The 12,812-nt window shown below is 39.4% G+C and overlaps 1 protein-coding gene across 3 annotated transcripts in view; it reads right to left on the minus strand.

Annotated features, from left to right (window-relative positions):
• Positions 1-2,102: 2,102 nt before the first annotated feature.
• The window catches only part of mtss1lb (MTSS I-BAR domain containing 2b), a 37,627-nt gene continuing 26,917 nt past the window's right edge, over positions 2,103-12,812 (minus strand). For all 3 annotated transcript variants that reach the window (XM_008309913.3, XM_025055543.1, XM_017032688.2), the window contains 8 exons: positions 11,859-12,016; positions 10,622-10,729; positions 10,057-10,154; positions 8,770-9,034; positions 7,859-7,933; positions 6,178-6,363; positions 5,804-5,969; positions 2,103-4,189 (listed from right to left, as the gene is read on the minus strand). In XM_008309913.3, the coding sequence (XP_008308135.1) occupies positions 3,312-4,189; positions 5,804-5,969; positions 6,178-6,363; positions 7,859-7,933; positions 8,770-9,034; positions 10,057-10,154; positions 10,622-10,729; positions 11,859-12,016 (1,934 nt within the window). In that variant the 3' untranslated portion in view covers positions 2,103-3,311. The remainder of the gene's footprint in view (positions 4,190-5,803; positions 5,970-6,177; positions 6,364-7,858; positions 7,934-8,769; positions 9,035-10,056; positions 10,155-10,621; positions 10,730-11,858; positions 12,017-12,812) is intronic.

A 12,812-nucleotide genomic window follows, 5' to 3' on the forward strand; every position in this document is an offset into this window, starting at 1 on the left:
AATAATTGAGAAACACTGCTTTAATTCATCAGCTCAATGAGCAGGCGGCACTTAACTTCCTTAAGCAACAGGCCACCACTGCCCTGCTAAAGTGGTATCAGTTGATATCAGATTCGGAAATTAAGTGTTCAATCCTGGCATATCGGACATTGGCAAAAAGTCAATATCGGACATCCCTGAATATATATGAATGTGTAAACATATAGGTCTTTGATAAATAAAAGCTCCATCTTAAAACATAAAATGTTCATAAAAAGAACCACATTTGAATATATTCTGATGAGTGTGAACAAACAAGAATTAAACTCAGCTCCAGTTCATCGACCAAACTCTCTAACTTCGAACTGCATTACATCGTGAATCCGTATCGGTCATACAGCAGCTTACTACACATAGAAAGAAAGAAATAAAAAACACCTGTAAGCTGCACACAACACTACACACACAGGCAGTGAAGCACATCTTGAGCACATATTTGTCTTCTCGTTAACACTGAAACAATTGTTGAATATTCTAAAACTGCTAAGTCACTCTTTGCATTTCTAATTTTGTTTGTTTTGGAGAGTTTAAGCCTTTTTTAGGTGAGGTGTAACACATGGACCAACTTGTAACAGAAAACAGTTCTTTTAGTCAAAAAGTATCATTAGCATTTAAATGTTTTGGTCAAAAAGTATCATTAGCATTTAAATGGGTTTTTTTTTTCAACTAGGGTCCATTGTTTAATTGAAACAGCTTGTTACGACACATCAAAGTAGAGTAAGGAAATTAGAGATTTTACTTCAAAGATACACAGGAGCTGCTGTTCTGCTGCTGCCTCCTGTGGTCAATTTGTGTCAATGTGCCTAATTTAAACGCTTAGCCACCACTGCCCCTTTAACTGTCTAGTACAAGTATCGTTTTTACTGTGGTAGCAGCGGTTATACTAATTTGAGCATGTTCTTTCTCAGTATTAAATGACAAGACAACAAGGGTCAGTTCTTACTTGATCTATTCTGTGCATCGTTAAATATCAGCATGATTTCAAATTTTAAATAAAACCTCAACCTTACCTCATCTTTAATCCCCCATTTACCTTCTTCGTATCCCTCACTATATGTTTGGTGTTTTTTCAACTCTTTTTTCCAAATAAAATGACTTTTCAACACACCTGCGCTCAGGCTAATAAAAGAGCAACAGTGCCTCCTAGCGGCTCCAGTACGTTCTCTTCGCCAAACCTAGTATTTAAACATAAAGTGCTCACAGTATTTACTCGTCGACACAGTTTCCCTCTTTTCATCTCAACCAAAAAGGATTAAAGCCATATGGAATTATAGTTTGGACTCTTGTTCTAAAATTCTGAGATTATTAACAGAATTCCTACTTTAAAGTCCAAAAATATATCGTTTGTTATTCATATTATTTACACAAGACTTTTACTCCTTTTTTTTTCTCCTTAGTGAAAATGCGTTTTGCTTATAATCTGAGAATTCAGTGTTCCTTTTTCTTGAGAAACTTTTTTGTCATTTACGTATGTCAGAGTTATGTGATTAGAGTCAGAATACAGGCAGAATATGTATACATACATATATAGATATTGCTTCTCAGCATATATATATACATATATATTTACATATATGTATGTATATATATATATATATAGTATATACTAAAATATATATACACATACGTATATATGTGTATATATATACACACACATTGTATATACATGTGTATATATATATATATAAATATATATATACACACACATATGTAAGGTAAAAACAGTAAAGTTAAAACCATTCTGTTAAAACAATTCCGACCTAAATCTGACCAACCAAGAAAAAGGCTAAACTATAAAACTCTAATCCTTCATCAAAGAGAAAAAGATTTAATATAATAAAACTAAAAGCTCACAGTAAATGTATAATTTAATATTCCTCATGTTTGCCTGAATGCATGTTAACAATTCAGTGTCACATCTTCCCACTTTTTTTTTGTTTTTGTCGAAACAAGAAAAATAAGACACATTTATTGCTGCGTCTCTGATTGAACATTTCTTTCTGCCTCTAGAAAATATATACATTTATTTATATATATATATGTGTGTGTGTGTGTGTGTTATGTTAAATCTATTTGCCTGGAGTTTCTTCTTCTTCTTTTTTTTTTTTTTTTTTGCCCTATGACATGTCCGACGGCAGCGACAAAGTCAGTAAATGATGTCACAATATTTATATTTTTATATTTATATTTACAAAGAATATCAACACACAGGGGGAACACGCACACAAGAGAAAAAAAAAAGCCCTGCCCTCATTGGGTAACCAGCTGTCCTGCAGCAGAGCTTTACCCACCTAAACGCACAGAGACATGAAGGGAGAGCTAGCACGGTTCAATGCCCACGGTACGTTTTTCTTACGTTTTGTACATAAGCATAAACTAGATTAAAAATCTGATCCGTTAGCTCCCCGTGCTAATAGCTAGGCGTCACATTATACAGCTAATTCAATGTAACGACAACATAAATATTAGTGATAGCATTAATAGTTAACACAGTGTGTCCTTCTTGCCAGTCACATGAGACCATGGCTCTGCATTCACCTCCTCTTCTCCCTCTCACCTTCATCATTAGTCTTTAATCTGGAATAAGATGGACCAATTCTAGCTGGAGACATTTATAAAATGCTGTATACACTTGGCTTAGCTGGGCCGACAATTTTAGTGAGCGTGTGAGTTGGGCCTTAGTGTGTGATGAGAAGTCACAAGTCTGTACAACCCAGTTTTTTTTGTTGTTCTGAGAATCGGTACCATTGCCTTTAAAAATCAACGTGTCTTTTTTCTTTGATTATCTGTCCACGAGTGAAGATGTAGAGAAGACATACATGCATCCAACAAACACGAATAACAGTGGCCTAGTAGTAGCCTTTCAGTATTTAGTATTTAAAGGTCCAATATGCAATTGTCTGCCATGGTGGGTTGCACGGATTTACAGCAGAAGACTGGCGTTTCTTTGCTTTCTCCCAAAGATTTTAAACAAAACAAAATTTTTTTTTTGCCTGATAAAATTAAATGGTATTTGGGCAGGGAAGCTTACTTACATTTACATTGGTCGAATTTCCAATCTCTGGTGTTGCATATTGGACCCATAACATATAATGTTTATCATAGATTAACATTATTAATGTTGAACTCAGTTTAATAGTTCATATTTAACGCTAACGTCATTTTTAGGTGGATTTTTTAAATTTCTCTACATTTTAAAGTTTGAGTCTGTGTTCAGATTCGAGTTTTAAACCAACACTTTATTTCTATTTCTTACTGGCTTTCTGTTCCAATCACAAGATCCGTGGAGCTGAGCGGTCATTGGACACAGTCTTGCGAAGGCGCACTCCTCGTCTGATGGTAGTCAACATGTCGCCCGAACCTTCTTTTTCGTCCGTTCCTGTTTGAGTGTCGGCTGATCCGACGTTCGGCGGCGAAGCAGGGTCATCGGGAAGAGCAGGGAAAGGGAACTGACCTTCGCCGAGAGCATGAGCGCTAGCTACCAACTCACCGATCTTCTCCACTAGGCTGTGCCGATTTGCAGCGATTAGCTGATCCTCCTCAGATCCTGCCCCAGGACCAGCTGAATGGCCAGCCTGCTGCTGAGCATAGACTTCCAATGCTGCCCCAGATCCCCAGGCAGTGTTAGGGAGACTAAGGCGTTTCGGTGATGCCTTCACGTAATCTAAAGCACCCTGAGTGTCCTCCACTCCAGTGAAGAACACACACTCTTCACTGCCAACACGTACAGGAACTCCACCCACTTGTCCACTGCTGGCACTAGCACAACCCGTGGCCCCAGGTGAATGCGAGTCTCCAGGAACCTTAGGAGTCTTCACAGGCACGATGGGCGGTCGTATCGGTATAGGGCCCACACTTGACAATGTGCGCCTCACACCTGGTTTTGTGGATGGGGTACGGCGGATGGTGGCAGTGCCTGGAATCCCCGCACCACCTCCACTGGGTTGTCCTGGTATCCCGTGAGCTCCAGGACCATGAACAGCACTTGGAAGACCGGCGGTACTGGCAGGTCTCTTGGTCTGGATCATGCGTCGGTAGTTCTGGGCAATGTTGGAGTGTCGAGGAATGGTGGAAGACTTGTCGAACTCTTGAGCTTGACTGTCTGGAGCTTCGTTGTCACCATTCACTGAGTAGCAGTCATAATCTGAACCTTAAGATGGGGATGAGAAGAACTGTTTTAAATTCAGATTGGCATCACTTTGTTTTGACCCTGCGGGCACCTTAGCTCCATGGGGGGGACCTAAGGTGCCCGCAGGGTATGTTCTAAAAAAAAAAAAAAACTAGACAACAGGAGGGTCAAAAAATGTACTGTTACTATGCCTTATGAATCAGTTCTACTTGCAATTATTTTCAAATAGGTGCAATGACGGTGGTAAGTAGAGTGTTTACTATTGTATGTCCCAGAACCAATTATTATTACATTGCTCGGGAAGTCTGTATCTAACAAGCAGCTCTCTGAGTAGTGCCCCTGAAGTACAGTAGCTCTCAGTTTCAAAAAGGCTAAAAAGGCTAAATCACTTAGGGCAGTGGTTCTCAAACCTTTTATACTCCGTACCACCTGAGAAAACATCGATCTCTCCGACTACCACCATGATGACCAACATTAGAATTCCCCTGCTCGTTTCACGTTCAACTTGCAAGTGATCCCATGATTCCATGCTGCCTGTGCTTACGTGAGCAACGGACTTGCATTGCAGCAAAAAAAAACAAGTAAGTAAATAAAAAAGACCAGACATTATTATTTAGCTACACGTTTTTTTCTAAATGTTGTATTAATATGCATGGTATGTTTCAGATTTATTCAATTGAAAATGTAAATGTGAAAATATGAATTTTCCCCGCGTACCACTAGAGAGCGCTCGCGTACCACTGGTGGTATACGTACCACAGTTTGAGAACCACTGACTTAGGATTTAGCTTTGCTTGCACTTTACATCCCCTGCTGACTTTGAATAAAAAGAAACGTAAAAGATGGAAGGGCTAAAACAGAGTATTAGGGCCACATTGAGAATTTAAAGATTTGTTAAAATACATTAAGGTTGTAAATGTATGAGACGAAATTAAAGTGGAAGGTTTGGAGGATGTGTTTTGAGAAGACTCCCCGTGTTATCCATATGTACAGTATATCACAGTGAGAACCTTGGAGAATCTTGTGCAGTTATACTTTAGTATTGGGCTCAGAAATGTGGAAATTCTTCATCTTCTAACTCATCAGCCTCACCATATAACAAGCATCAGGAAATCACTGAACGGTTGTCTTTACCACATGGACTTGAGTGAAGTCTGCGATTGCACAAAATCAATTAATGTTATCCACCAAGATAAACAGGATCTATAGATATTTGATGATGGTTTAAAACAAGGTTTTTATAATATTGTTTTATTTTTCTATATCCTCAGTGTGGCCCTAATACATGTCATATGTCATAACAGGCTCTATAAAGACTAGCTAAAAAACATGCAGTGTTTTCCTAGATTTGCAAAAATGTTATTATAATATAATTATGTATATATAAATGTGGTGGCTGGGTTTTTAATTTTTTTTTCTTCTAGTGCCATTAATTGCCAAAACCAAATCTTTTTAGTAAATAAAATGCATTTTTGCACACAGCACATCATAGATTAATTGCCAAAACCAAATCTTTTTAGGAAATAAAGAAACACTAACACACTAAAATAGCCATTGTCACAGATGTGTCTTTTCCACACTTCTGTAAGAACAACGAGGCAACATATTCTAAAAGATCTGGTCTACTAGTTTCACCCTGTGAAGGGATGGTGTCCTCTGAGCAGGATGGGGTTGTGGTCTCAGTGCTGTATCCACTGGAGTACTGCAGAGAGTCTCTGCTGCTTTTCTGCTGCTCCATGCTCAGACCTCGGGTCAGGACCATAGCCAGGTCACTGGCTGCAGGAGACGCCTCCTCTGTGTGCTTTCATGAGACAAAAAGGTTCATAATTGTGACGCTCTAGACCACAATTTAAACAAATGTGTTTTAGCGAAAGACAACACAGGAGATGCTGGTACAGTGCTGCCCTCTGTCCACAACTCTTAGTCTCTCTTAACTCTTAGTCAGTTTGCCTCAGCAGTGGATCAACAATGTGCTAACTTACCAACCCTGTTGTTACCGTATCTATTACCTTAGCAGCGATGGTGGACGGTGTCATTCTAGGCCTTTGTCCCTCATCAGAGTGTGAAGGTCCTGCAAATGCATGGGAAGTTGGGGACAATTCACTCTCTCTGACTCTGTCCACAGGTTCTTTCCTCCTCTGGACTACAGCAGCTGCTGCAGTGGGCTGCTCATACTGACCCACTTTGGACCAGTCCTGAAAAAAGTAGGATTTCACTTGGTAAAAAAAAAAAAAAAAAAAAAAAAGCACAAGGAGTATCACACATAGAAAGTAAAGTTCTTCTGAAGTCGTGGATGTTACTGGGCTGCTTGATTGAAATGAAAAAAAGAAATACCTAAGTATGACAAAATGCAACCACAACATAAAGGATTTACACGTACAGGAAGTGTTTTGGTTTCCTAATGGGCCATGGAACCTTCTTCTTTCCCATGCAACATAAATATTATAACAGCCTTTGTTGGACAGTGTATCCAGCACAGGGTGGTGAAAGGACTGAAAGTTTTGATCTGCTTAATCATAGCCAAAAAGAAATATGATTAATTGGGAACCAAAATATGTGTACATATATAATATAAAATATATATGCGCCATCCAAAAAGAAATATGATTAATTGGGAACCAAAATATATACATAAAATATATATGTGCCGCAACAGGCTGCCCCCTGGAGGTGCCAAGTATGTGGTTCCTCTGGGAATCAAACTTAGGACCCTCTGTGTGAAAGGCAGGCTTGCTTACCACTACACTATGGTAACACACAAATATGACCAAAATCTCCATTTTTTTCTTCTTAACATTACTGGAACAGAAAGATAACAGCTCCAAGATGTATGTTTCACACATGTTTTTATTTGTGACTAATCCAAATGATGGAATTATTGATATGTTGAAATGTAAAAATATGTAAAACTAAAATGCAAACTTTGACATTATAAAGCCTGTGGGTACCAGAGATCACTGTGCATCTTGATGGTTGCTGAGTGAAGCTTTTGTTTGCAACAAAATGAATAGATCTACAGGCCCTCGTGATCTCTTGGCACATCAGCCACTTAAGTCATTCAGTTGCTTGGAGCAGTTTTAAATTAATCAGCGGTTAGCCCAGATGAGCCTCGTAGAGTGAATGGAAGTGATCTATTTCAGGTCTTCTGTTTGGAAACATTACAGTTTTCCAGTTAACTACAGTGGCTGTGGAGGAAGTGACAGACAGATGCTGCTAATTATCACATGAACACACACTTTACTTTGCCCGTTTCCCTCACATGATGTTTGTTTTTTCAGGAAACCAGATGTGCTGGCTGTTCATAAAAGCATCGCAAAGACACAAACATCTCTCACAGACGTTAAATGAAATGGATCCGTGGTTATGGAACAGATTTACTTGTAATGGGAGATGGGGAATTATGTAGCATTGCGGACAGTGATTGCAGTGTTGCCCTGATTTGATGATAAAAGTAAACCTTTAATTAATCCCTCAACTTATGAAGCAGACGAAAGGGCAGTAAAAAAGAAAAGAAAAGGTAAGGGAAATGATCTGTAAAAATCAACTGTATGACTCAGTTTGGAAGTACTGACAGAGAAACGATGCTTTTTTCCTGAAATTCTTTAAGTATATATTTAAGTTGTTGCACAGAGTTTAGCATGACTCTGTGGTGGGGGAGTCAAAGTTGTGGAGAGAAAATGTTGCACTCACCATGGTGGGGGAGCTGCATTCACTGACCGACTGACAGGTTTCTGATGCCTCCGATGATGCTGAGCTTGAAGATTTCTGTGGCAAAGTCAGGAACGCAAGAAAACCTTGGGTAAATTAAAGCATTTCAAACGCTAAACGTTAATTTGGTCACAGAAAAACGACTTAGAAGCATTCGATACTGTACTTCAGATGTATTAGTGGGATTGTGTAAACTAATTATTTAACACCAAGAATTCGATTACTGTTTATATTTGCTGTTCAGTTCATTTTCTAACTAGAAAGTACGGAAATTAAATGAAGTCTCTGACGAGTAGACCCTCTAACAACCCCTAGAGGGTGATAATGAGTGGTTTAGGAATTTTATTTTCTTATTTAAAAAGTCAAACGTTTACATCTCAGATCGCCTGTAATATTCCTTTAAAGTAGGGACGTCTGATAATATCGGATATTATCGGCCCGATATTAAGGTAACTATGTAATATCTGTAGGATAATAAAACCTGATAACGTAAGCCTGGGTTTGGCCAAATGATGTGTGTCCTAAAAAAAGTGGGGTGCGGGATGGGACTTAAGTTTAATGTTTTTATTTTATGCTTATGTCTTCTTTTGTCTTCAGCCACTAGATGGCAGCTTACTTTATTTTGATCATCAGTGGATTGTATTCACAATGCTGATGCGAGCAACACATACAGGGGTTTGTATGGATAAACAAAAAAATATTATAGTAGTATTACAATTCGGGGAAGGGGTGACGCTTCTGTCCTTTACGGGGGCATGTCAGAGAATAATTGAGGAACAATGCTTTAACTCATCACCTTAGAGAGCTGCATCTGTGGACAGTGTTTGAAGTAAATATCGGACATCCCTACTTTAAAGCCACAAATGGTTGTGCGTGTCATTGTGTGCCAATACCTGGCTGGTGATGTCTGAGGGCATTGGTGACGGCGGCTTGGAGTAGATGTTTGCATCTTGGGACACAAAGCCCGAGTCGTGAGAGGAGACACTGCTGAGGCGGTGAGCTGCGATTCCACCCTGAGGCTGGTGAGGCAGGCTGGTGCGGTACCGATAGGAGGAAGAGGAGGTCGGTGAGTGTGGCTGCGAACCTCCTCCACCACCAAGACTCCCACCGCCTCCACCGCCACCTCCTGACGAGCGAGAGCAACTACTGTTGGCGCTGCTGCAGTGGGAGGGGGTGTGCAGAAGAGCAGAGAGGAGGAGTAAGGTAAAGGTTTTGGACATTACAAAGAAGAAAGAAAAGATGGGTTGGACACGTTAGGGGTAATTTGGTCAAGTTTTTCAGTGTCGTATCCAAGTTTTGGAAAACAAGTTTGGGTTTAGAAAATGTGTTGAGTGAGGACTAATCCTCACTGCACAATAATAATACAATATTACAATAATACAATAATACAATATATATACAATAATACACAGCAGCAGCAAAAGCAGATTCAGAGAAAACAGATCAGAGCCAAGAAAAAGGGCAAATCATCAGTGATGAAGAAGGGATAGTGAAAATTGTTCAGGGGGAAAAGGTCATGAAAACAGGGTGGGGTAAAAAGAAAGAGTTAATGTTAATGCTAATTCGAATATCAACCAAACATCCCCGTCTTTCCCATCTGTTATTTGAGGGTAGAAAAGTTCAAATTCAAGCACTTCATTTCCTTAATATCCTGAAGGGAACTCCAGAGGGATTAATTAAGTTTTATCCATCCATCCAACATGTTTTATCCCAAATGTACAGTCTACAGGTGCATAAGAGTCTCACTCATGAATCGATAACAAATATGACACACACAGATGTAGGATAGTCATCTGATCACCAAGACAATTTTGTCTGGTAATCCTAAAAAATACCACAAGATACCTGTATAATTATATATTTTCTTCTAAAAAAATAGGACAACACAATCATAAACAATTAGAATTCAACAACTTCATTCAACCTTTGTCGAAAAAGTAAAAAAAAAAAAAAAAATCAAAAAAGACAACAAAAAAAACAAAAGCCACAAAATTCAACAAAACAAAGTTACAAAATCTAACCCAAAACAACAAAATTATCTTTAGTGGTGTGACACTACTGACACATCAGCAGATAAATACAAAGGTATAACTCCTCTTTCTACCTTTCTCAAAGCTAGAAATCCTCTCTCTTTATCTTTCTCTGTCTTTTTCTCTCCCATTCTCTCAACGTGTCGTTACCTGCACATGCTGCTCTTGCGTGATCCGGAGCTGCTGGGAGATGAAGGAGGAGTCTGATAGGACCAGGTGTAATCTGAACCTTTCAGATCTTTGATCACCTGAAATAAGAGACTCTTTTTATTCTTTGATTCTTCGTTGAATTCTGTGTCCAGGTTGCCTCTGCAGTGAGACCCGCTATTATTTTTTACTTCAACGACAATTGAAAAACATCTGAAAGACTATAGACAAACAGACACAAATGAGCAGATCAGAGAAACGACCTAGGTTGAACAGGTGGACGTGATGAGTCTTGGGGTCAAAGTGACTCAAGATGATGTTTTTTTTGTTTTGTTTTTTTTTTGCATAGCCCTTCCTGATCAGTTAATTATGGCACAAATGACTTTGAAACAGTAAAATAATAATTTAAAAAAAAATAAACCATAGGGTTGGCCACAGGATCAGGCTTGGTTTACAGAAACTATAGAGATTGACACAGGAAGGACATGAGATTATATATAAGAGTGGAGGAAGTGCACACAGGTGGATGACATCATGCACAGGAAGTGCCATCTGAAAGAGGCGTTACCTGTTCACTGGCGGCAGGCAGTTTATGTGGGTCAGTTGTCAGAACAGTCAGGTCATCGATGATGGCCTGTAGATGAGTGATTTCCCCTAACATGGAAATTTCTCCATTCTGGGAAGGGAAACACAGTAACAGTGACCCTCAAAAAACATACATTAACACAGTGAAATGTTTATGATTTTCATCGTATTACTAGTCATATCTCTTTGTTGCTTTGTCACCTCAACCTCCTTTTTTATATCAACTCCCTCCTTCTGTTCCACCATCTCTGCTTGCTCATTAGTGATGTGTCGTTCGTGAACGATTCGTCCAATATGAACGAATCTTTCATAGGACTCGGGACTAATGAGTCCTCTCAGTGAGCGATTCGTTCATTTTCATGCAGTACCTTCTCTCGCCACATGGCAGAGAGCTGCATAAGCTCAAGTCAGCAGGACAGGAAACAGAAATGACTAGTTCACGACTCTTTTTCGTTCTCGTTTATCGGATCGTTCATTTGTGACAGGCAGCTAGCCAGTCACTGTCGTGCTGTTAAACAACAATAGCAGGGAGGACGCAGGACACAAGTCACTTTATTGTGGCGTGTATTTGCTTTCTCAGGTTTTCGCATGGTTTGAATTGATTATGTGATTTTGTGTATTATATTTTATCAGCTGAAGCAAGCCATGTTGCCTTCAGTATTTAGTGTTCGAGAACCACGGCCTTCTTTACAACGCCCACTAGAGGCCTACAGCTATAGTACAGGTTCTGGTCTTCCAACATATTACGATTCTTAAAACTCATATTGTTTACATATACCAAGTCTGTGAATAGCTACACTGCAAATTGTTTGCATTTTTATTTTGTTCTATGTGAATAACTAAAATACTGTCTACCCTGCTGTTACTTTTACTTTTAGCACTACGTGTCTATCCTGCTACTGTAACAACTACATTTCCCCGCTGTAGGCTGAATAAAGCCTTATCTTATCTTACAGCGCCACCTGCTGTAAAAATGAGCTAAATGACTTGTTCATTATCCGTTCAATTTACTGAGAGTAAAAAGGATCAAATGACTTGTTCAATATCCGTTCAATTTTCAATTTCAGTCAGTAAAAAGAGTCAGGCGAAAAAGAGTCGGTCTTCCCAACACTACTGCTCATCCTTCTTCACTAAATTATCAAATTCTCCTCGTGTTTAATATTTCAATCCCCCTTCACATTTTCTGGCTCCTCCACGTGTGTCCTCTTTACAGTACATACCACCACAGGCTGCAGGAAGCTGATGAAGGTGCAGAATCGTCCTCTCTCCTCCACCAGGGCTCTCCTCACTGCCTGTTTCTCCATCTCCTCCATCAGCAGACACATGTCACTGACATCCTGCATGGCACTGTCCAGCTGAGGCTGAAGGTCTCCGCGGCCTGAGACACGGCACAGAAATACTCAATAAAATGCAGGACAAAAGACGCAAAACATAGAGTGGTGCGAAGGACAAAAGCTAAAAAAAAAAAGTAGTGAGGAACAGACTGGAAACAAACCAATTACTATGTAGTGTTTTCAGACAGGTGTGTTAGTGATGAACATTCAGATGAAAACTTAGCCTAAAGTCTCTCACGTATGTGTGGTCTTTTAGAAATTAAAAATAAATCCCACTGCGGTTGTGTGGAAATCAACAATTTAACCACAACATTGCTGTAGTTTACGAGAAAATATATACAGTTAGGCCCAAAAGTATTTGGACAGTGACACAATCTTCATGATTTGGGCTCTGCATGCCACCACATTGGGTTTGAAATGAACTACGACTACGACTATGAACTACGACAGAATTGAAAGTGCAGACTTTAAGGTTTAATTCAAGGGGTTGAACAAAAATATATGATTAAACATGTATATAAACAGCTACAATTCTTACAAAACTCTCCTCATTTCAGGGGCTCAAAAGTAATTGGACAAAAGCAGAAAGTACATCTCTGTACACTTCAGGATTCATCCGGCTACTTTGCTGCTTCCGTCTTTGGTCACATCATCACTGAACACAACTGACCCAGTGCCATTGGAAGACCCAGAAGCCATTGATGCCCATGCCATCACACTGCCTCCACCATGTTTTACAGACGATGTGGTGTGCTTTGGATCATGAGCTGTTCCAATTTTTCTCCAAACTTTCTTCTTGCCGTCGCTCTGATAAAGGTTGATCTTGGTCTCATCTGTCCA

The sequence above is a fragment of the Cynoglossus semilaevis genome, chromosome 5 (assembly GCF_000523025.1).
Source record: "Cynoglossus semilaevis isolate Cse_v1.0 chromosome 5, Cse_v1.0, whole genome shotgun sequence".
In the NCBI taxonomy this organism is placed as follows: domain Eukaryota; kingdom Metazoa; phylum Chordata; class Actinopteri; order Pleuronectiformes; family Cynoglossidae; genus Cynoglossus; species Cynoglossus semilaevis.